The 26769-nt window shown below is 34.8% G+C and overlaps 1 protein-coding gene across 2 annotated transcripts in view; it reads right to left on the bottom strand.

Annotated features, from left to right (window-relative positions):
- The window catches only part of GRID2 (glutamate ionotropic receptor delta type subunit 2), a 1459902-nt gene that overhangs the window by 236773 nt on the left and 1196360 nt on the right, over positions 1-26769 (bottom strand). For both annotated transcript variants that reach the window (XM_003257534.3, XM_030819132.1), the window contains one exon: positions 16704-16842. In XM_003257534.3, coding sequence (XP_003257582.1) covers positions 16704-16842 — 139 coding nt within the window. The remainder of the gene's footprint in view (positions 1-16703; positions 16843-26769) is intronic.

The raw sequence follows: 26769 nt of genomic DNA, 5'->3' as shown, positions 1-26769 counted from the left end.
AATTCATGATTTTAGTAGCTAAAGAATCTCGAGATAAGCAGCAGAACAAGTCGAGGACAGTCACCTTTGGCAATGTTGAGGATTACTACAGAAAATTAAATTTTAGGATTGTTTTTCTTGGTTGAATATTTAGATAAAGAGGAGGAAGGAGAGTACGTATGCTCTATGTATGGACAAATGGAATAAGCCTTCCACCTTCCTGTTTACGGCATAGCCAATGGCCACTCGTTCTTTGAGAAGTCACATTCCTATCTTAGTAGCTCCTTTTCCCTAGTGAAGTTTTCTTAACTACCTCAGACACAAGCTTGTAAAGTCTGATGAAATATAAAGATATCAAGAGTATACGGTGGGATAAAAAGGACTCCTGATGTTTTCAAGGTGGCTTGGTCCATAATTAAGAGCTCTGTAAAAGCTATTTTTAGTGACTGAAGGGGTGTCCTTATTTAATGAAAGTAGGCTCAGGAAAGAGTTTTTAGCTTAATAGCACTAAGTTTCTTATTTTAGAAAGGATTAATGTCAAAGTCATGTTAATGGAAGACATAGGGTTCTCTCATAGAAGATTAGATTGTATAGCCTAAAAGTATTCCTCACGGTGTGGGGTAATTCAGGAGGAACCCAGAGACAGCAATCTCTAATGAAGGAATGTACCAGCACCAAAGTGCTGTGTCTTCCTTCCTATTATGGTGGCAGAGTCTCTTCCTCCTCAACACAGCAGAAGCCTTTGGAAGAGCAAGCTGAGGTCTGAGGCCAGCGCAGTAGAATGATACCAGGCAAGGCACAGGGCTAGGACTCCATTTTGGGAAATTGAGAGAATTTCTCAAATGAAGCCTTCTAGATGGAGAGGGTGCCATAGGAGGAACAAAGAGGGTTAGAGATTTACGGAGGGTCAGAAGATGGGCACCTCCATGTGGAATGCTTGAATAAGGTCTAAATGATGCAGCCTTTTCTAGTCCCTCCATTCTGTCCCTTTCTCCACTCCTGTCCTGAGTCTTTCATCTTCCCCCAACCCTCCTCATGTGGCACAACAGAATACATTAGATAAAAGACAGCCTCAGGTCCTTCTGCTTTGAACTCCTTTAGAATGTCTATTTCATTTTAATTTTTTTAGAACTGTTTAAATAGCCACCAGCATATAAAATGTGTTTGGTCTAGAAAAAGCGTGCAGCAAGATTCATGAGAAGGGCACCTCTACCTGGCAGAACGTGGTCCTCCTGTAGCAGATTAGATTACAAAGTGTGGGGATTACAGCCCAGCAGATGACACTGAAGTCTACCCTTACAGACTTGGGAATATTTTCTGCATTCTCTCCCGACGAAAGTATTCTGGGTCAGCCCTACCCACCGTGTGGTACAGTCAGGATGGCCACAGGTAAAATTGTTAAGTTTATGTAAAGTAGATGCCCTTGGGAAGGCTAGATGTCATGGACTACTTAGGGGAACATCCCCTTGCATTAAAAAGATCTGCACTTTCCTTACAAACTTAGGAGTTAGTTCAGATATGTGGACATGGCAGGCCATTTTAGAGAATCTAAGGGAAGATGGAAATGCTGCACGTCTTACTGCTGTTGGCTATAACCAATAAAAATGATTGTTAAACTCTCTCCGAAATGATGGTGTTATACAGATGCAAGAGAACAGTCATCTGAAAATCTGACTGGCTTGTGTGACTTCTTGACCCACATTACAAGCTAGAAACTAATTGTGTCACATCATGAACCCTGAAATGGGGCAGACACTGTATTTTTCTACCACAAACCTCAAAACTCTGACATTGTTGACAGAAGTATCATTTATGATCCTTTTCTCTATTTTAAATGGCTATTAGTTAAATAAATACTTGGTACATATTAATATTTAATAATACATTATAAAATAAATATACATATATATACCATGAAAGGCTATTTTAGATATATTATATTTAATATATGTGTATGATATCTAATAAAATATATAATATATAATTAAGCAAATCTTCATTATAAAAAGTTCTAGTATTCTGTACATTCAATTACCCTGCAGTTTTCCTGTGCATGGTACAAAGCATGTGCAGCTTCTTTTTTATATATCATGAAAAAGCTGCAATACTTATTTATCTCAAGACACTAGGAAGAAATATGAAATCATCCTAAATTTTAGGGTCAGCATTTTACTATGTTACCACTGATGATAGGATGATTGTAAAATTTATGTTAAAATGATATCTTCAAATCATGCAATAGATTTCAGTAGTGAAATAGGGGATTTTCATATTCCTATATTTAGGACTTCACTAATTTCAGTTAATTTCCCTGGAAGGACTACATTTTTAAATGGTGTTAACGAAAACATACTAAAATAATCATAATACCAGAGAGTTGAAAAAGTTACCAGAGGCATTACATAATATGATTAGGTACCTTAAGGCACATAAGCCAGTCCTTAAAACTGACTTCATGTTTTTTTTAATAAGGTACTTCAGTGACTTGGAAAACTTAACACAAGGGAGTCCTCACTTGTGCATAGCCCCAAAATCTCCTGTTTCACAGAAAACACTATTTTGTTCTCAATGAAAATGGACAATACCTGCATACCACCTCTGGTACAATATTTCTCTATGTAATAAAACATTTCTTTTTCATTTTTCTCCTTTAGCCTTCTCTTTGTCGAATTAAATACTAAATTTTTTAGTTGTTATCCATAAGATAAATTACTTCCATTTTTAGACTGTTACTAACTAAACCATTTTTTTCTCTTGTATTTTAGTTTTTGCATAATTTGTGAACCTTCTAAGAAGGTCATGGTAGTCTTTACAAGGCTTGAACAACTTACATGCTGCTAGGTGACTCTGGTCATTTTAAAAATAAACACTAATGCCACATTTCAAATTTATAATTGACAGATGGTTTATACGGAAATTATCATAGGTATACACAAATATATGCATACAGTTTGTTTTTTCCATCTCTGAGTGATTATCACATATTTGTCCCTATTAAACTTCATTGTACTTCTAATCACCTTGTTTTATTTGTAAAGGTCCTTATACATTCTTACAGTGTAGTTCTAGTCAATAATCACCCCTACTCTATATAAAGTAATCTGCATATTTAATAAGCTTACTCCCTATTCCATACTTCAAATCAACATTGAAAATGTTAATTAGAGTCAAGACCAATGCTGACTTATGGAAAAAAATTATTCAATATACCCTCCAAGGCTAACATTGAACTATTATTGATCACTACCTTGCATATGGCCTACTAACAAGCTCTGAAACAATAATACATAATAATACTACATGAAACAATGACCCAAATGAAATACAGTGTGAATTCAAAAGAGGAATCAATAATAATTTGTGATTTTTTCCTCTATAAGATCTTTTGAGGAGCTCAAAAACATTAATCATACTATCAAAAATTTCATAGTGGGAAATAAAGACTAGGAGAAATAAGTTACCATGAATAGGTGTAGGCTAGTTTAATAGCCTATTTAAAGACCCAGTGAAACATTACTGTCAAAGTAAGGTAGAAGGTCATAGTTTCAGTGAAGTATCTAATGAATATGACAAAAATCCTGGCTCTTCATAACACGGGAACAGGAGACCAAGTTTCTACTGATAACTCAACATCTTCCAAATGCAAAAGATACATTCCTCTTCTCAGTCCAGTAGGTCTGTGAATTTCTCAAAATAAACATTTTTTTTTATTTATCTCACACCTTGTTTATTAAGATATCTCATTGGTATAGTTGATATAAAAGTTTATGCCTGAAGGGACATGGAAAATAACATCATTCAAACTGTGGAACAAATATTTGTGCAGTGAGCGAAGAATTGGATCACTTTTTTAAAAGACGAAAAACTGAAGTGCAAAGTGGTTTGAGTTCGTGTCCTTTGTAGGGACATGGATGAAGCTGGAAACCATCATTCTCAGAAAACTATTGCAAGGACAAAAAACCAAACACTGCATGTTCTCACTCATAGGTGGGAATTGAACAATAAGAACACATGGACGCAGGAAGGGGAACATCACACACCAGGGACTGTTGTGGGGTGGGGGGAGGGGAGTGGGATAGCATTAGGTGATATACCTAATGCTAAATGACGAGTTAATGGGTGCAGCACACCAATATGGCACATGTATACATATGTAACAAACCTGCACGTTGTGCACATGTGCCCTAAAACTTAAAGTATAATAATAAAAGAAAGAATTTGCCTTATTTTTTAGTAGGAGAAAAGAGACTTGAACTTAAGTCTTCAGTCTCCTTTAATAGTATTCTTCTGCCAAACAGCCCTGGCTGCCAGCTCCAGTCTTGCTGATTTTCATCACTACTCTTCCCACATTAATTTCACAAAAGGATGCTCCATACTCAAACTATGTCCTCCACAATGACTGATTCAGAATGATTCAGAGAAATTATCCTCTATTCTCAAGTAGATGATATTTCCTTTTTGAGAAATTTCAGCAAAAGTTGATATGAAATGCATATCTTGATGCCTGAGAGCCAGGTCTTATTAACTGCTATTTTGAGATTATAAATCCCAAACTGTTTTGCAAATGTGCTCCACACTCCCAAGTCAACAGCAAATCTTGAGAACTCTGTAGCATCCCTCTCAGAAAATTACAATCGTCATCTGAATAAAAGCAGCCCACCAGCCAGCTTTAGACCTTATTCCTCGCCTTCCTCACCACTTGCTATTAGCTAGGGTAACTGGCTCTTATCTAGCATCATCCCTCCTTAGCATCCGGGCTTGAGAAATGCGGGCTCTAGCAGGTGTGTGTGTGTGTGTGTGTGTGTGTGTGTGTGTGTAGGAGAAAGCCATTAAAATAAATTAAATATCTTTAGATGACAGGAACTATGGAGGAACTAAGAGCATCAGAGAATTAATGGGGTCAAACAGATACTTAGTAGTAGAGTGTGGAGGTCAGCATACCAACATCACTGGCATGATGGAGAGGCTAGGGAAAGAAAAATGGGACTGGAAATAGAGAACTAGAAAAAGAAAATAAGAAGACATGACAAAAAAGGATTTTTTTTTTTCAGATTTGCCTTTCAACTTAAGATATCTGTTATCCAGGTTTTCACGTATCAGTTTTATCTCACACCTTGTTTATTAAGATATCTCATTGCTATAGTTGATATAAAAGTTTATGCCTGAAGGGACATGGAAAATAACATCATTCAAACTGTGGAACAAATATTTGTGCAGTGAGCGAAGAATTGGATCACTTTTTTAAAAGACGAGAAACTGAAGTGCAAAGTGGTTTTAGAATTTGCCTTACTTTTTTAGTAGGAGAAAAGAGACTTGAACATAAGTCTTCAGTCTCCTTTAATAGTATTCTTCTGCCAAACAGCCCTGGCTGCCAACTCCAGTCTTGCTGATTTTCATCACTACTCTTCCCACATTAATTTCGCAAAAGGATGCTCCATACTCAAACTATTCCTCCACAATGACTAAGCATACTTCAAGTACAGGTTCTTTTTTTAACCATATTTGTAAGTTTGTGGTAGATTGAATTTATTTATTCAGCAGACTTCAGTAAGGGAAGAAAGTAACATGAAATGGAGAAGAGACAGGAATTTATATTCTTGAGCACAGCATTTAATAGGTTTCTAGGCTTAAAGGAGCAAGATTGGGAAGAGAGAGAAAAAGAGAAGGATTTGATTTGTCTAGAATGATTCATCTTGTTCGGAAGAAGATTATTTTAGAAGCTGTGGAAGATTTTAAAACTGGCAAAGTTTTTGTCCTGGTGAGCTCAGTGTAAACAGAGTCTATGGAGATGCTAATATAGCCCTGTTCCCGGGAGCCACAGACAAACTGTGAGACAACTTTTAATTAAATGCTCATTGAAGGGTGGCTTTGAAAGACCAATGTACTTCTAGGAAGTTTTAATTTTTTTTCCAAAAGGAGACAAAATTCTGTCTATGACATTGAGATGGCTGTACATTTGGGAAACATCCATCACTGTAGTACTTAAGTACTAGGACAAGTAAGCCATTTCAACACCAACAATAGAGAGTAAGGAGATGAATGTCTTCCTCTGCTGCAGTGCTTGTGTGTTCTGGAGCTAAGCCTATACAAATCTGTACTAAAATGAAACAGAAAGGCAGTATGAGCCAGGCCTTGCTCACTTCATCCACCTTCATTTTGGCTCCTCTTAATAAAGTGTGCAATTCCCTACTGAGAGCTATAAAAAAGGCTCCTACTGGAAGACTGAAGAGTGAGTGGGTGACACAAAGGATACTTAGAGAGCATACCATTTTGGGTTTCCTCTCTTATTCTGGAATAATAGGACAAAGAAATGGCTTTCATATTTCTATCTAATTTTTTAAATGGGGTACACATACAAGTCATGGAGTTTCATACTCTCAGGTCAGATTCTAAAAAATGTCTTTCTAGTTCACTCAGTGAGTGAATATTTACATGTAACCCACTAAGTACTCACACAATACACTACATAAGGCACTGAACTGGTACAAAGATGATAAAACAACCCTCAAGAATATGCATTTTAATAGGGAAGTAAAACAAGTAAAATAGTATTCCAATACAGGGTGTAAGTGAGGTAGACGTGAAGTGGTTCAAAAAAGGGAGACACTAAATATAGTTATGAATATGTGGCAAGGCTATATAGAATAAGTGGTATTTGAGCTGTGTATTATGAGAGGGCTAAATAAAGATGAGTTAGGAGAGAAAACTTGCCTGGCAAATATGTATCCTGACCCAGGGGTCTTCCCAGTCTTTATTAGTAGCAACCTGATCTCAGTGCTAGTTAATCACTAGCTAAGGTGAGATAACAGAGTGAATCATTCTTCCAAGACCTTATTTATGCCTAAATTCAGATAAGGCTTGCAGATGCATCTGATTTTTGTTTGTTTATTTTGCTTTTATCTTTGGGGAAATGAGAGGATTAAGCAGCAGGGCAAAGAGACAACCCTCAGCAAGATAGACTGTAAGGTAGGATGGTGACATCTGTGTCAGAAACAGTAGCTCTATAAGCAAGAAACATTGAGATTTAGGTGAATCAGGTCAAAGGAAAAATTAATTATAGAATTGTGGACAAAATGACAAAAATACCATCAAAATAGGGGCAGAGAGAAAGACAGTCCAAGGAATCTATATGAGTGCCTAGAGAAAATGTAGAAGAATGGAAGCAAATGTTAGGTAGGTGCTGTCCATGGACTGTGCTATATTATTCATGCCTTTTTTTCACTTAATCTTTACACTAAACACTTTACACTAAACCTATGAAGTTAAATCTATCCCTTTTTTACTCTTAGGGAAAATATGGTTTATAATAATTATGGAATCCTGACAAGGTCATTGAGCTATTAAGTGGCAAAGAATTCGAATGCAGATTTGTTTGAATCCAGTCTCCCGTTACTGACTTTTGGATTCCACATAACTTAGAAATACCTGGAAGTAACTTAGCTAAACATATTGCTGCCATTAATTCTTTTCTGCAAAGCTCTTTTCATTTCCTAAGAAATTGATAGTAACCCTTATGGATGCCATTTATTCATTTATTTATTTCATACAATAAAGGTTTAGTGTATTTGTAATTAGCAAACAATATGTTCCCCTGGTAAAAAGTTATAGTGCTAGATTGCCTGGGTTGACTACCCTAGGTTTTAGTTTCATCATCTATAAAATAGAGATGATAATAACATATCTCTCATGGGGCTATTACGAAGACTAAATGAGAAAACCCATGCAAAGTATCTAGAAAACTAGCTGTCACATAGCAAGCACTCAAGAAATGTTAGCTGCTGTTATTCATACTATTGTCAGGTACTCTGAGAGGCACTCTAGCAGTGCCTCTCAAGATGGATATAACACAGTCTTTGCTTTTGAAGAACTTAAAATCGCAAAGAGAAGGCACATGTGTAGTAATGGCTAATTATGCCTGGGAAAATGGAAGACACCAGAAGAGAAGGGGGTTTTGAGTGATTTCAGGGAGAGATAAGAGCATGTAAAGCTCCAGAGAGGCATGCAATGTCCCATAAGAGTCTAGCTTGACTGTAGCATGAAAAAGTGAGAAGGAGTTCGTTGGTGCCCCTGGACAGAAATGTGGGTGGAACAGAAGGGCTCAATATGCTTTGCTAATGGAGTTGTATTCATCTTGATTGGATGAAGTAATAATAAAGTTTTTGAAGCCAGTTTTGAGGATGGGAGAAGGTTACAGTCTGGACTCCACACTCCAGTGGATAAACTCTACTGGGAAGAGAATGGAGAGAGAGGGGCAATAGTTAAGGTAAGGGAAAAGAAACTAAGATGTGAAGCAGCAGGCAGGGACAGTCATGATATTTTATTGACTCAAATCAGTGAAGGGAAGAAAATCAAGTAGAAAATCAAGACTTGGAGAAAATGATGGAGAAGAAATAGAAATGGGGAATATAGCCTCTACCTTGTTTTAAAAATAGTTGTTGAAATGAATGATGTAATCCACTAAACAGGCTAATAAAGAAAAATTACCCGAGCATACCAATCAATAAAAAATGAAATCATTTGCCAAAATCCAACACCTATTCATGACGAAAAACACATGGAAAACTAGGAATAGAAGATAACTTCCTCAATTTGAGAAACAATATCTGCAATAAAAAACTTTACAGATAATGTCACACCTAACGGTCAAAGACTGCTTTTCCAGCAAGATCAGGAACAAAGCAGAGATATTCACTCTCACTACTCTTAATTTGACATAGTATTGTAAATTCTATCCAGCAAAGAAAAGGCAAAATAGAAAATAAAAGGTATCTGGATGAGAAAGAAAAATGATACAACCACCTGACTTTGTAAATGGCATAAACTGTACCTAGAAAATCCAAAGAATCTACCAAAAACTCCTAAAACTAATAAATGAGCTTAGTAAGTTTACAAATTATACCTAGGAAATCCGAAAGGATCTACCAAAAACTCCTAGAACTAAGATATCAGCTTAGCAAGATTACAAGATAAAATCAGCAGACAAAAAAAATTGTATTTCTATATCCTAGTAATGAATATGTGAAAATTAAAATTAAAAATTCAATTACTATGATTTTAATACTTGTGTTCCTTCCAGAGTTCATATTGAAACTTAATCCCCAGTTCAACAATATTAAGAGGGGGATTTTTAGGAGACAATCAGGCCATAAAGGCTCTGCTCTCATGACTGGGATTAGTTCTTTATAAAAAAGCTTGATGGAATGAGTTTGGCCCCTTTTGACCTTCCATCTTTTCTGTCACGTGAGGACATAGAACAGCAGTCAAGGTACCATCTTGGAAGCACAAACCTGGCCCTCACCAGACTCTCAAGCTGCTGGCACCTTGATATTGGACTTCCCAGCATCCAGAACTGTGAGGAAATAAATTTCTATTCTTTATAAATTACTCAGACCTAGGTATTTTGTTGTAGCAGCACAAATGGATCGAGATACCAAGAACATTTGTAATCACTGGGAAAAAGAAATACTTAGGTATAAATCTAAGAAAACATGTAAAGGACTTGTATAATGAAAATTATAAAGTGCTGATAAAATAAATCGAAGATCTAAATAAGTGGAGAGACATATGTTTATAGATCGGAAGACTCAGCATATTAAAAATGTGAATTCTCTCTCCAATTTATGTAATGCAATTACTGTCAATATTTCAGCAATATTTTTGTAGATATAGACAATATTATTCTATAATTTATAATAAAAAGACAAAGGAACTAAAATAGCTAAAATGATTCTGAAAAAATAGTATGTGGGAAGAATCACTCTACTCAATTTCAAACTACAGTAATCAAAACTGCGTTACCGGCAGAGGGACAGACAACATAGATTAATGAAACAGAATAGGAACACAGAAACAGACTCACATAGTATGGCCAACAGATTTTGTGTGTGTGTGTGCAAAGGTGCAAAACATTTAATGAATAAAGGATAGTCTTTTCAACAATGCTGCTTGAGCATTTGAATATCCATAGTGAAAAATTGAACCTAAACGTTGCACTTTATACAAAATTAACTAAAAATGCATTAAATATGTAAATGTGTAATGTAAAACTATAAAACTTTTAGAAGAAATAGGAGAAAATCTTCTTGACCTTGGACTTATTGAAGAGTGCTAGACATGAAACCAAAAGCACAATCCATAAAATGAAAAAATTGATACATTGCACTTCATCAACTTCTAAAACTTTTGTTCTATGATGAACCCTATAAAGAGGATGAAAATACAAGCTACAGACTAGGAGAAAATATTTGCAAACCACCTATATGACAAAGCCTTTGTGTCTGGACTATATGAAGAACTCTTAATAGTAAACAACCCAATTAGAAAATAGGCAAAAAGCATGAAAACACCTTTCATGGAAGAGGACAAGGATTACAAATGAGCCCATGAATAGATGTTCAATACCACTACACAATAATAAAATACAAATTAAAACCACAATGAGACATCACCACATACCTATCAGCAAGGCTAAAAAAAAATAGTGATACCACCAAATGCTGGCACAGATGCAGATGCCCTTGATCTCTCATACAATGCAGGTGGAAACACAAAATGGTACAGCCGCTCTGGAAATTAGTAGGGCAGTTTCTTAAAAACCAAACATATACTTACCACATGACTGAGCAATTGTATTCCTGGGCATTTATGCCAGAGAAACAAAAAAAAAGTCCACAGAAAACTGCCACATAAGTGTTCTTAGAAGCTTTATATGTAATAGCCCAAAACTTGAAACAATAAAAATGTCATTCAGTAAGTAAATTGCTAAACCAACTGTGGTACATCCATACCATGGATTATTACTTAGCAATAAAAAGCAATGAACTATTAGATACAACAACTTGGATAGATCTCAAGGATATTATGCTGAGTCAATAAGAAAGCCATTTTTGAAAGGACACACACTCTGTGATTCACTCCTATATTACACTCTTGAAACGCAAAACTTACAGAAATGGGGAACACAGTAAGTTACCAGAGGTTGGGGTTGGTAAGGAAGGGTGAATGTGACTATAAAGGGGTAGAATGAGAGAGATCTTTGCCGTGATGGAATAGTTCTGTATCTTAATTGCAGTGGTGATTACAGGAGTCTACATATGTAATAATACGTCATAAAGCAATTTGTGCACATTGTACCAATGTCAATTTCCTGGTTTTGATTTTGTAGTATAATCAGTATGCAAAAATTGAGGGAACTGAGAGAGGAATACATGACACTGCTCTGTACTATATCTTTGAAACTTCCTGTGCATATATAATAATTGTAAAATTAAAAGTTACAAGAAAGTTTGTCCAAATATTAACAGAACTTACTGCCCCACGACAGTTTATGGATTATTAATGCTTTGTCCTTCAATATCTTTTTGTACTTTCCTATTTTCTCAAAACAGCCTGTTTTTTTTTACAATCAGGAAAAAAATGCATTCAAATGGAATAAAAATAAGTCTAACTTCTTTGTTGATGGCTCAAAGCTAAAAGTGAGAGGCAGATGGGGCCCACGAATAGTAGACCTTGAGATGCAACTTTTCTGCAAAATTGCATGTGAAACGCAGCCTAAACAGAGTCATTTCCAGAATTTCCTCATTAATCACTGTCTTCTTTTTTACTTAGTTAGCTAAAACGTAGTAAGCCACATCCTCTCTTAAAATATCTTAAACAAAATTAACTGAGGCAATATTCTTACATCCACTACAAATGTAAATGTTAGCCTAGAAATATGAAGTTTCTGAAGCCAAATTTCTAAGTTACCCTTAATCCTCTAGTATTATCAAATTAAGTAGCCCTTGAAAAAAGTAGAGACATACTAGTATCAAGTAGAGACATACCAGTTAATTGCTGTAAATATACATGCATTAGACACCTTTAACGGCCTCCCATGCACGCCTACATTTTCTTTCTCCCACATGTCCTCCTCTCCAGAGATAAAGTTGTCTTTCTACAGTAATGTCACTCTCCATTACCTCCAGGAAAAATTCCAAATTCCTTAACAAGTCTTACCATGCCCTCGACTATTTAGTCCCACCTTCCTTTTCTTTACAGAGCATCTGTTGCTTGCTATCCTTCCCTCTGTCCCCAGGCTTTAGTACCAGATTTGGTGATGTTTGAATTTCTAAGCATAATTAGATCATACTCAGCTGTGAACACTTAGAAAAAAATTGCTCAATAATTATTTTCTTTTCAAAATGTAGACAAAGGTGATGGCAAAAATCCTGTTATTGATATGCTAGGAAAAAGGGGTTCTTCTTTAGTAATAGAATATTTATGGATCTCTTTCTGTATCAGTTTGGAAAGCAATGCTATCCCAGATTAGTTAGATTCAGTGGCAGAATTAACTCAATATTTTGTTTAGTCCAACCTTAAGCATTATGGAGAATGAAAGCGCTGAATACAAAAACATGGTGGGATGTTGGGATCCCTTTGAGTAGGTCCAAGTTTACTTGCAGCTCCTGGGAATGAAAAACTCAAGTTTCATCATCAAAGACCAGTTTGATTCTAAAGTTATTAATAACTATAACTGCATAACCCTGATTTTCCCATAGCTATTTTCACTTTTATGTGAACTAGGTAGGTTTTGGAAGTAATATCACAATGAAGGCAAACAGAACTAATGTTGATGATGCTATTATCCAGTGCTTACTCTGAAGTACCTTCAAAGCTTCACATGCTCCATTTCACCATTGCCACTATTAGTCTAGTTATCAAGAGAAAAAAAAATCATTCCAATTTCTAGGTGTTTGAAAACAATTAACTATATGTTGTTACCTCTCAATGGGAATGAAAAAGCCCAAATTGTCATTAGAGTCTTGTGGAAATGGCATTTTTTTCCCTTTAAAAACTGAACTGTGTCATACTCTGTCACATTATATTAAACATAGGACATAGTTATGATGTGCTGCCCATATCACTGAAGGGATATGAAATTAAATTTAGGGGTTATCTTTTCCAGGGAAAATTCCCTTTCAAAACTTTTATTAATAACAAGTGCCAGTTAGATTAGATGCCCATAGATATCTAATTTTAAAAACAAGGTAAAATTTTATGAAATTATTCAGCTTCCCCAAAATAAATCTATTAGATTGCTCCTAGCAAAGTGGAAGAGTTTCTGTCAACATCAGTTCAAAGAAGCTGATTTCTCTCCCTCTCTCTCTCTCTCCCCCTCACTGACATTCCTCTAACCACCTCTGCCCATTGTAGTCTGCAGAAGCAACGCTGAATTTTGGAAATGAAGCTATGGTTGGCATGTGTTTGCCAATGGCACAGCAAAATTGGGCTTGAAAAAGTACATTGACATGCACTGCAGCTTCATTTGGTGATGAGCAAATCTTATAAATGATTAAGAAGCATGACATTGAATGCTACTTTGAAAAAAAGTTTGTCTTTTCTAAGAAAAATTAGAATTTTCCCAAGAAACTTTGGCATTAGTTACAAATGAAACTTTGAATGTTTCTAAGAAACACTGCAGGCAATTATGTTTACCAACACTGTTGAGGCATGAAATTAGAAGATATCTTTAAATTTCGGGAGGGCATCTGGCTTCTTTTAACTTATTTGGCTCTGATTCTCTCCTTCCAAAATTAGTCCAGTGATAATATTACAAGGAAGTAGAGATTTATTATACCCACTGATGACTTTTAATAATGCCAGCTGGCATTGGAAAGGAATGATTTTTTAAAAAATGAATGCTCAGTTACTTTGGGCGGTAGAACTACACTTGAGGGAAACATGATGTGAAATTACAATCTTTTTCCATCAGGTTTTACTTTTAGATAAACCTATGGATGAAAAATTTGAGACAGGCTTTTCCTCCCACTGCTATTGCATGTAAGTCTAGATAAAAACTGGTGCTGGCAAAGTTAGTAATAACTAAATAACTCAGATTTACAGACGCCACAAAGTCTGCAACCTCAGAGAAATACCATATCAAGCAAACAAATTCTAGGACCCACCACTAGATAAAAAAAAGAAAAAGAAAAGAATTTGACAGGTAAGGCCATGGATTGGTGTCTGATTGACATGGATTGGACTCTCAACTCTGACACTTACTGAGTGTGTAATCTTAAGCAATATCTTCCAAACTCTGTTTCTTCATCCATAAAATGGCAATAAGAGGAGTACTTGCATCATTAAGGTTATTTGGTGGAATAAATGAGATGATATTTGTCATATGCTTAACTTCTGGTTCATTATAAATTCTCAGTCAATGTTAACCATGATTTTTTGTTTACTGTAATGACAGTTGGTGTTTACTGCATAGGATCAGTTATTTTATTTAAAGTTTTTATGATTTATTTATTTAAAAACACTTCAAAGTCAGATGTGAACTACATAAATTTGGAGCTTTAAGGATACCCAAAATGTGACACATTCAACATAATTGATAAGAAATATGTTAATGAAATAAAATATTCAATTTTATTGATTAAAAACTATTTTGCTATTTGCCATTTGCAACAACATGGATGAACGTGGAGGATGTTACACTAGGTGAAATAAGCCAAACACAGAAAGACAAATATTGTGTGATATCACTTATATGTAGAATCTAGAAAAGTCAAACTCTTAGAAGCAGGAGTAGAATGGTGGTTGCCAGGGGCTAGAGTACAGGGAAAATGTGGAGATGTCGGTCAAAGGGTACAAACTTTCAGAAGATGAACAAGTTGTAGGAATCTAATGCATAGCATGGGTGGTGCATTTGATTGTGACAATTATTTCACAATGTACATGTATATTGAATCATCACATTGTATACCTTAAATATGTCCAATTTTTATTTGACAATTAAGCTATTTTTCTTAAAATGACTTCTATTGATTGGATTTGCCAAAGTCTTACCCTGAATGGTAGATACCAATTATAGACATAATTAACTCATGTTGGGATATATGCCTACATGCCTACAACACAAAAGTCACCTAACTTTTGATACTCTATTTCCTCAGACAAATTGAGGATTTGGAGAATTTTATCCTTTACATCCCTTAGCAATGGAAAATGCTATGACAAGTTTCTTCTTGTGTTGACTCTAAAACCTAAGATCCATTCAGAAGTTCAAGTTCAAGTGTGGTGTGGGAACTAACATGATGCAGTTAGAATGTAGGCTCAGGAACCAGATTTAAGGTTTGGTCTTTACTCAGTCACTTACTAGCTGCAGGCTTTGGGTGAGTTACTTATCCTCTAGACTTTAGTTTTGTCATTTATAAAATGAGTTATTGATAGTATGTATTTTTGAAGATGATAGTAAGTTTTAAATAAGCTAATGCATCACAAAATCTGGCATTTTGTAAGTGATCAATAAATGTTTATTATTATTTTCATAATTTTACTCATTTCATTGACCTTTTGGCTGAGCTGTTGTAATCATTTTCATATTGCTTAAAGTATGATGCTTATGGGGTCACCAGTATAAGCTTTCCATCAATGGTATAAGTTTCACTCTGTATGATTTGTAATTTATGTCACACATAGATCTGTTTACACAGACAATAAATTGGGGGAATATGAAGGTTCTGTATCAAAGGAATAATTGGAAAACAACTTGAGCAGCATGATTTTATGAGAGAAACTAGAAACATTATTTTTATGAATGGATAAAATAATTGACTACTTATTAGCATTACTAGTTGAATATGAGAGTTTCAATTTGTATAATGAGCAAATAGAAAAGGATATCATATTTATTTATAGATAATTCTTAACTTTTTTGGTATTATGCTATAATAGTTTTGTGGCTACTAATGAATTTAATTTACATTCTTTTTAAAAGAAAATAACTACCCAGATTTTCTCTTCCAAACAAGTTACATTCCTAAGGAATTCCCTGACATATCTAATTATTCCGAATTTGAATTGCCAGCTTTTTGGGAAATGAATGTTCAACTTTAGGAAAATTCAAACTTATCTTGTTTGGGGATGAATAAAACATTTTCAGGAAAATTTTTCTTAAAACAATATATAGAACATTATGTTCTAATAAGGCAGAAATTATACTGTGGTGCTGATCTTATAGCGTGAAACCACAAAAGCCAAACTGGCTGTGGTGGATAAAAGGCCCTTGGGCTCCATGGGCTCATGGAAATGGCATTTGTGAATTGAGACACTGGCTTAGGTAACTTTAAGGATTAAATAAGTGCACCATAGTTAATCACTATTTCCCACCATTCCAACTGCAACTAGTAAATAGCAGCAATAAGGACCACATGAAGTATAAGGTAATGAAGAGAAAAACAGAATGTGGTTACTGAAATACTATAATTTTCTGTTGATTGCTATTCCCCTCCCCTTTCTTTTCTCCCCAATCCCCAATCATCCATCTATCTCTCAAACATCTGTATCTATTCAACTGTTTATTCTGACAGTACATAATGGGACAGACTCAAGGCAAAGATTTCCTTTTAAGTATGACTTTTTTTCTTCCTTTTCACAGTGTTAGTCAGATATAGTCATTCTTTATGGACACTAAAATTCTGAAGATGTGTTATCCTTCCAGGAAAATGTGGGAAGCAACATTCAAATCGTAGCCAAATTTTTACTTTATAAAAAATGCTCTACCAATACTGCATTTCCAGGACTTGGACTAACCAGTGATACTTTGCAGTAACACAAAATTGATCCTTTACTCAAAGGGAAGTTGTACATTTATTATGAGACACCATATACTTATTCTCAGATAGCTTTGGCCACTCATCATTTCTCATATTTTGTAGCTAATGGAAACATTGTCTACTTACTGGATGGAACTTTCAATGCGTGTAATAGTGAGGAAAGCAGCGAGGTTTGCTGTGTAAGATGAGATAACAATCAAAGCAAACAGCCACCAAGCCCCCATCATCATTCGGGTAGCTAGAGTCGTGTATGGGACCTCCCCACCTGTAGAAAGAAGCAAAGAGATAAAAAGAACATCAACTAGTATTTATTGAGGATCTGAAGTCATCTATATTCAACACCAAATCAACTTGCAAGTAGTGAGAATTTTTTCTACTTAACATCAACATAGATCTCTATATTTTCATCACTCCATATTTAATTCTCTTTTATGAGATTATGAAAGACCCAGCCAAAAGAAGCATGATAAATATTTAGTATAACATGTTTAAATGATAGTTCTTCCCCCTTCCTGTTCAACCCTATAATTAATTACCCTTTTACTATAATCACAGGTATATGCTTTCTTTCGAAGGGCTTGATTATTCATTAGTTAGGTGATATTAATACTGCTATGCCTATATTTAATGCAAATTTTCAGATTTCCAGTTAAATAAATAATATTGAAAGGATTATTTTTTGTTATATTCTCTAGAAACATAGCTTGTTAATGATCGTGGGATCACACATATTATAGTGTTGGCTTCAGCGTCACATACTTGCTTTGTTCTACTTTTAATTGACTTCGTACTCTTAACAATCTTGTTGCAGAATCCTCTTCTCCATCTTTTAAATGTTGGAGTGTTCTTGGGCTCAGTCTTTAGACTGCTTCTGTTCGCTGTCCATAGTCTCACCATGGAAAATATCAACGAGTCCCCTGACTTTGACTATGATCTACAGTATACTTTGATAACACTAGAATTTATATTTCTAGCCCCCTACCCTGACTCTTTCTAGAGAGCTATAGATAAAAGCCTACATGATTCTCACTTGGATTCCAATATGCATCTCTAACTTATGACATCTAAAACAGAACTCGTTTTATTTTACTCCCAAATTAACTCTCCTTCAAGCCAGTCCATACCATGTCAGGGAATAGCACCACTATTTACTTTATTTCTCAGACCAAAAATAGGAATTTTCAAACATCTTCTTCAATAGCAAGTCCTGTCACCATTACATTCAAATTACATCCTAAATCCTACCTCATCTCATCCTGCCTACTAATGACACCCAATTCAAAGATGACATCTTTGACTCTACTACTGAACTACTTATGTGGTTTCCCTATTTATTTACATTCTAGAGAGTACCTCTCCTAAGTCTATTACCATGGTGCTTTTATAAATGAAAATCAGATCAATGGGATTCCCCTATCAAAGCTTCCAGTGGCTTCCCAGGACTCTTTAAAAAAATAAAATAAAACATCTCTACCAAGGCTTACAAGGCTCTGTATATACCGATCTTAGGTCAATTGTCTGACTTTATTCCTTACCACTCTCTCAATGGCTTTCTTGAAATTTCCTCTATAGAGCCATGCCGATATATGTCCCAGGGCCCTTGCATTTGCAAACGGTTATGCCTAAAATTCTCTCCTCTATAATTCATAAATTCTGTCTTCCTTCAATTTTTTCAGGTTTCTGCTCAGAGGATATCGTTTTATAACAATCTTTTATCACCACTCTATCTAAAATAACTCCCCACAACCCTATACTGCCAATTCCTTTACCTTTTCAAAAATAACACTGTATTAGGCTTTAAACATTTTTGTTTATTTCTGTCTTTTATAATTTTTGATATAGGAATAGTCCTTGTCCTATATTAAGTGGGTAATATTTTTTGAAGGAATATGTGCTGTGTTATGGACTGAATTGTTTCTCTCTCAAATTCATGTCCTGAAATTCTAACCCACAGTGTGATTGTTATTTGGAGACAAGATCTTTAACTAAGTAATTAAGGTAAAGTGAGATTGTAAGCATGGATTCTAATCTGATATTACTGGTGTAGAATGCAAATAAAATGTTACTTGATAATTACACTTAGGAATCAAATATTAAAAGTAATGGGAATCTTGACTTCCAATTTTCGTAATGGTTGGTAATGGTTGGTGGATGAAGCCATTCAGAACAATCCACCCACTGACAACGACTAGAAAAACTGAACATATAATGCACTTTCAGAGCTAAAGAAGAAGTAAAAATTTATAAGCCCAGAGTCCTGGAGAAGAAAATAACCGAGAAAGATAGCTTCATATTTGGAAATGGTTTTCCCTGAGAGGCATATGCCAATTTAAAAACAGAAAGCTAAGAAACTAACAAACTGAGGAATACTTTAAAAGTATTCAATGGTTAGGTGGTAACAAAATTGGGGTCCAGGGCTTGCCAAATAGGGGTGGGACTGAGACAACAAGAAAATCCCCAAATGATCATAAATGCAGCCATGGGTCAAAGAAAATCACCAGAGAAATGAAAAGTACTTTGAATAGGATGATTATAAAAATATTCCATATCAAAATTTCACAAGTTTTGAAAGTAGATGGGATGCAGCTGAATTGTATTGAAGGAAACTGTTACGGACTTTTCTGTAGGCAAATAATACTTCACAATTAAAAACTAAATAAAAGAAGAAAATAAGGAGAGAGAATAGAGAATTTAATGATGGTATTTGTTTTCTTTCTCCTTTTTTTATCCACAATTAGAAAAAAATATGCATTTTCATACAGTCAGGATGCCAGAAGAGAGAATTAGGTAAAGGACAAAACAATTATGTGCCAAATTAAAAAAAACCCATAATCTCACCTTGCTAAAAAAGTATTGCAAAAACTAGGCTGATACTTTATGACACTTCAGGGTGTGCAAAGGTCTGACTCCGAAGTTGGGTATTTGGATTCCTATAGCCCCTGATAAGTTTAAAGTACTCTGCTAAAGCATGAAAAATTTTTATTTTCCAAATGACCCCTGTTTTAAAGCAAATCTTCTTGACCAGATTTTCATTTTGATGTGATTGTTTTACCACATGAAAAACTACATTAACCTTGCTACTGTATACATTAGCTTACTTATAAAAGTTGTTAAAAAATAAACAATTTCTTCAGGTAAGTTTGGGAAATTTGATAAATCCATCTGAGTCAGGCAAAAATTTGTTATTCTAAGTCTTATTCTGTGTGAGTATATATGCATCTTTGTGTTTCCATGAAATACGAAAAAGTAATTAATTGTTGAAGAGTCTCCAATTTGGTTGTTTGGTAAATCCACTTCTTACAGGTTTAAACACTCACAACATTTTTAATTTGTAATCTCGAATGGTGGGATTATTTTATAAATTATAATTAGAAAAAAATGGGAGAAAACTAATTAATACCTTTTTTTTAAAAATAAACATTCCTTTTTCAAGAGTTGGATCTTTACTGGAAACAGGTTACTAACAAACTGGCTAAAAACTCTTAGCAAACAGAAAATTTTCATTATTCAAGCTGACTGAATAGTTCATGTAAGCTGATCAATTAAAATATAAATAAATATTGGCATGTTTTACACTTACAGAATCACAACTTAGAAAAACAAAGAACGATATTGTTGGAATTTGTGTGGAAGTCATTGCCAGCACAAGCATATTCTACATTTAAAGATTGGAGGAGATAATGTATATATCATCTCTGAAATGCTTCATTTATGCCAGTCACCTTTATATAAGTATTTCTTAAAGTTTATTGATAGTCAAATTGAGAGACACTGTGACCAGATCTGTAAGTGTTTTATTTTTTTGACAGAAGATGTGGGGGTAATAAGGAAGTGAACAAAAGATACAAGTGCGGTTTCCTGTTGTCCACAGGATAATGGGTTCACTATATTGAACCCATGTGCAAGCTAGGGCAGATTTTCTACAACATGACATGTCTATCATGGGTATAAGAGATGGCTTTTGGTGGTAGGGAGAGATAGCACAAAAACCACATCATATTACTGTGAGTAAGTTGTTCCATTTACAATTACCTTTTAGAATTTATTTATTTATTTATTATTTATTTATTATACTTTAAGTTCTGGGATACACGTGCAGAACGTACAGGTTTGTTACATAGGTATACATGTACTATGGTGGTTTGCTGTAAACATCAACCCGTCATTTTGGTTTTAAGCCCCTCATCCATTAGGTATATGTCCTAATGCTCTCCCTTCCCTTGCCCCACAACCCTCAACGGGCCCCTCTGCGTGATGTTTCCCTCCCTGCGTCCATGTATTCTCATTGTTCAACTCCCACTTACAAGTGAGAACATGCGGTGTTTGGTTTTCTGTTCCTGTGTTAGTTTTCTGAGAATGATGTTTTCCAGTTTCATCCATGTCCTTGCAAAGGACATGAACTCATTCTTTTCTAAGGCTGCATAGTATTCCATGGTATAAATGTGCCACATTTTCTTTATCCAGTCTATCATTGATGGGCATTTGGGTTGGTTTCAAGTCTTTGCTATTGTGAATAGTGCTGTGATAACCATATGTATGTGTCTTTATAGTAAAATGATTTATAATCCTTTGGGTACATACCCAGTAATATCATGGCAAGAACAAAGCCTCAGATAATAAGGTTCTGAAATTTTGATTTTACTTTTACAAAGAAAATTCAAATCTCAAACTCCATTTGGCATTCAATGGAACCAATTTGTATTCAATGTTTCGTTTACATTAAATTTATTTTATAGTTATTTTCTATTGAATGCAATGACATTCCTTTTAAGTTGCATTAGTGAATATTACCATTATTAAGAATAATATAAACCCTTCTGTAATCTGAATTTCAAGCATTCCAATCTCCTATGCTATCTTCAATCTTTTGAGCTTCCTCCCTCCATCAAGCCTGCAATCCCTCTGGGATCTAAGACGCCCTGACCCTGCTCATTTTTGCTGTCCCTCTCCACCCTCCCAGACACACTTCCTTCTTAAATTTAGTAACTGAAACAGAACCACAAAAATGAGATTCTGAGATTGGATTGCTCCCATATCTATGTAGCACATATTGATGGGAAATGGAACTGTGACAATTTACAGCCTGTGGTTACATTATAATTGTTTAAATAACCACCAGTGTTGGCATGGAATGAAGTGCAGGTGGAATGCAAGGCCATGGCAGTAATAGTGATTTTGAAGATTATGGTTCCAGCTAACTGATCTGAAGCCTCCGAATGAATACAGAGTGCAAATGAGAAACTTAAGGCCATGAATGCCTAACTCAGAAATAAGGTAAAATTTTAATATCTTGATGGCAGTTTTGAAGAACTCTCTTAATCTTGCAGTTTTAGGGTAGATACTGCTGAAGACAAGATTAAGGCTTGACTGTAGCACAGTTTAATTGCTGATTAAATCTTCTGCCATATAAGATATCTCAGGCACTGATAAGAAATTTGAATTTTCAAATTCTTCTGAATCTTCTTGTTATTGGAAGCAACCTCTCACCACTTCTGAGGGAATCAGCCTTCTGCACAAATGCTTTTCAGTAACTTGACATAGGAAATTTCACAGATCTCTTCTGGACTCACCACATTACTCCTTATTGCCTCCATGCTACAAATTAGGTCCCAAAATAATTGAGTCAAAGAAGTATAAAGCCCACTTATAAAAGTTTACACCAAATAGGATGACATTAAGTATCTATTAGGGCAAATATATTGTCATGCGTGGTAATGATTTCAGATTTGGGATTTAATGTGCTGACTTGATACTTGGGCAGGGGGTGGTAGTAATTCATTAGATTGGCTAATTAAAGAATGAACCAAAAATGAATGAAATTTGAAAATAACCTATATACAACCTCCCTGCAGAGATTCAGGGAGGTGGGAATGTTGGAATGAATCTGTTCCAAGAAACTTGGTCACCTCTCTTACATGAGAAGGCCACTCCCTACACAAAGACATTAAAAAATGCATGGAAGGGGGCAGAACACAAGCATCTCTGAAGAGTTCTGTGTGCTTGTCCTCTGAAGTCTCAGATAACACTGGGGAATCCTGCAACAAAGTGCATTTCTTGATCCAAAATGAAAGCAGTATCCCAGGTAAAGGCGTGGTGTGGATGACTAACTATAAGAGATGAGGTAAAATTACCACAGTGAGTCCTGGCTGTTTATCAGTGGTAATTGAAGTGTATTATCTTCAGAGAACTATAGTAATAGCTTATTGATCACAGTGACCCTAAAAATAAAATAGGTGCTTCTATTTACATAATTTACATAATATACAATCTATTAATTACAGGTTATACTTTATAAACCATTAAGGTGCTTCTTGATACGTATGGACAGAAAAATTCCACATCTGAAGGCAGAAACCTAGCCTCAGTTGCTCAGTGGGAATTTGGAACCTCTTATCTAGTTACCAGAACTAACCCAGTGTATATATTCAGAAACCCAATATTGAAGAAGGGGTCAAGGTAGCATTTTTTGATATGTCCTTTTTTGGCATTTTTAATGTGATTTTTCAGTAGTAATGGCCAGGTCAAACATACAATTTTGTATCCTATTTACTACATCTTCAATGGCTGAATGATATTTCTCAGTCAGTTCTACTATAGCTTATTTAAGTATTCTAGTTTAGAAAAGTTGGAGACTTTTATTCTATCACATATTACATTGCTATAAACACCTTCAAACACGTAATGTTTTAAATATTTTGACTTATTCTCTTTTGACAGAATCCATGAAGAAAAGTTATTTTGTGAATGAAGTTAGTTTTTTATGTTTTACACAAGTAAAAAGAATTTTCAAACACATTTTATAACATGATTTATTGAAAAAATAGTGATAGGTAATGTCATTTCTCTATTTTTGCTATGGTTCATTTTAGGTGTCAACTGGATTCAGGAACAGACAACTGGTAAAACGTTACTTCTGGCTGTATCAGTAAGGGCTTCCAGAGAAGACTGGTGTATGACTCAGTGGACTGAGTGAGGAAGATTCACCTTCAATGTAGGTGGGCACCATCCAATTAGCTGGCGGCCCAGATAGAACAAAAAAGGAGAGAAAAGGATTTCTTCTCTCTATGTCTCCTGGAGCTAAAACACACCGTTTTCCTCCTGCCCCTGGACATCAGGATCCCTGGTTTTCTGGCCTAGGGACTCCAGGACTTATGCTAGTTCCCCGCCCCATCCCCACTCCCAGGTTCTCAGGCCTTTGGCCTGGGACTGAGAATTACATCATCAGCTTCCCTGGTTTTGAGGCTTTTCTTAGTGTTTCAGAATCTCTAGGTTGCAGACAGCTGTCATGAGAATTCTCAGCCTCCATAATCGTGTGAGCCAATTTCCCCAATAAATCCCCACTCAAATATCTATATCTACATCTATATCTATCTATATATAGGCATACCTCATTTTATTGAATTTCACTTTATTGCACTTCACACATTTTTTTACAAACTTATTTGTTACAAATTGAGGCTTTGTGGTAACCTTGTGTTGCAAAGCACCATTTTTCCAGCAGTATATGCTTACTTCATGTCTCTCCATCAGCATTTTTTAGCAATAAAGTATTTTTAAAATGAAGGTATGTATATTGCTTTTTAGGTATAATGCTATTGGACACTTAAAAGAATACAGTATAGTGTAAACCTAACTTTTATATGCACTGCAATATAAAAAAAATTGTGTGACTCACTTTCTTTGGATATTTGCTTTATTGTGGTGGCAAAAACTGAACCTGCAATATCCTTGATGCATGCCTCTATGTATCCTATTGGATCTGTCTCTCTTGATAATCTGACTAATACAATTGTTATTTCAGTTGGTTTTAAATGACTAAATATTGTTACGGACTGGCTATAGGTCTATTTGCAAATAAGCAAAAGAAGGCTACAAGGCATGAGATCATGTAATTGAAATGGAAATTTCCTGTAGACTTCTCTGACTTAATATTTACATGTCATAGGCATTATAATACACATAAAGCTTATAAATAGCAGTTCCTTCTTTCCACCACTTTTATATTATTTGTGCTCTTCTAGTTTGAAGAGTTCCATGTTGGTTGAATAATGCATTTCAGTTTTTAATATATTTTAATGTTAATAGTTAAAATATTAAATGTTTATACTTAACATTAACATAATGTTAATTTGATATGTAGTTAATTTAATGTTATGTAGTTAATTATATAATATTTTATCATATTTAATCTATTTTTAAAATAGAATTCTTTTATACATACAAGTGCCATCTATACATATTTACTTGAAATAAGAATGTTCTGAGCAAATAAAAATATGTTATTTCAACATTAGAACTTCCTACAGGAGATGATCTTTATAATTTTTGAAACTTCAGACTTAATACAAGCAGTTAAGATTATTTTACCAGTCCCAATACCATAAAATATTTCTGATGAGCAGATATGAAAAATGCTAAATTTAAAATTATAATCAAATTAAATGGGTGCTAGTTACCACACATAAACCTTACATGCTGATTTTAACTTTTAAGTGCCAATTGCTATAACTCATATTAGAACTAAATTGAATTTTATTACACAAAAACATATTACTTGGCAGTTCCTTACTTTCACAATGTTTTTGTTACTCTAGCCTGTATAAAATTCCCACCGTTTCTAAAGAGCTAGGGAAAAAAAGAGCCCATTGAACATCAATCACGGATTTCAGGTTTCCAGTTTGTAAGGTGGGCTACATTATAATTTGACACAGTTGTATGTTAAGTAATAGTAAAAAATATTGAGGTAAGTGCTGCATTGAAATATAAACTCTCTGAAGTGCAATGTTAAGAACATATAGGTGAGTAATACACATAATATTTACCATAACTCCCCACCACAAATTGATTAACTTTCCTGTCTCCAAGCATATTGGCAGTGATAGCATTTAGAAACCCTTTCTGTAAATTCTATCTCTAGGTCTCATTTCATAAAGCCTTTTATTCCTCCATTGCACTAATTGCTTTGCATTCAGTTCTACTGGACAGTCTGACCATAGTATGAATGAAATGCACTACATCCATTGAAAGTAGCTTATTATACAAGAACTTTTTTGGGTCTGGCAAATAAGTTTTCCAGAACATTAATTAGCAAAGTTCTTTTTTATGGGACTGCTAAATCCATTTTGAATTGGTAAGTTTACTCTTTTATAGACTCTGAAATGACATTGAAATTAGAAGTTCTTTTATCTGTTTTAAGAGAGTGTTTCTAAACAAGCTTCTAAATATCTGAAATTGAATGTTTTGGTCGAAAGGCTTGGTAGTATTTGTGGCAGTTCATTGAAATTTCCACTAATTCATAGGTTTGCATCTCACAATATTAATGGATAATCAAAGCAGGTTTAGCACAAAGAAGAATGGGTCAGTGCTATGGCTGAATGACCATCCCAACATTCATATTGAAATTTAACTGTCATTGCGACAGTCTTAACAGATGGAATCCTTAAGGGGTGATTAGGCTGTAAGGGCAGAGCCCTCATGAATAGATTAATATCAGTATTTTAGGAGTAGGTTCATTGTCACAAGTGCAGGTTTTTACAAAAGTGAGTTCAGCTTTCTATTGTTCTCTGGTTACTTCTGGAAAGTTCTCTGGCTCTCTCACATTCTCTTGCCCCTCTGCCTTCCACCATGGGATGATGCAGCATGAAGGCCCTCACCAGATACCAGCACCTTGATATTGGACTTCCCAGCCTCCAGAACTATAAAATAAATTTCATTTATTATATCATGCCCCCTCCTTGATATTTTGTTATAGTGAAACAAAATGGATTAAGACAGCCAGTCTGCCACATATCTTCCTTAAATTTCCCATTATTTTTATATGCAACAAAAATGTATTTATTTCTTTTTCTGTTCTCATTTCCAGTATCTATCAAAACTACCTTTGTAAATGTTAATGATAAAAATAAGACTATATCTTCAGAACACTGATATAAGTTTCAAAAACAATGGAGGAATATATCCCAAACACTTATTGATTCCCAGAATACTTCCCATCACATGTATTGTTTCCACTACGTAGCATTTTGTCAAAACCACACACATATATTTAGAAATATCTTCAGCTTTTGTATTCATGCTCTTATATCTGTTCCATTTTGATATTTTAGAAGTTTTGTTAAAAAATAAAAAGGAGAAACCAAGTAGCCTCATTCTTTCTTTCCTGGTTTCGCTTTAGATATGCTAGATATTTTAT

The sequence above is a fragment of the Nomascus leucogenys genome, chromosome 9, assembly GCF_006542625.1.
Source record: "Nomascus leucogenys isolate Asia chromosome 9, Asia_NLE_v1, whole genome shotgun sequence".
NCBI classification, from domain to species: domain Eukaryota; kingdom Metazoa; phylum Chordata; class Mammalia; order Primates; family Hylobatidae; genus Nomascus; species Nomascus leucogenys.
Note: the sequence above shows the minus strand (reverse complement) of the source record. Positions and strands in the feature narration are given on the sequence as shown.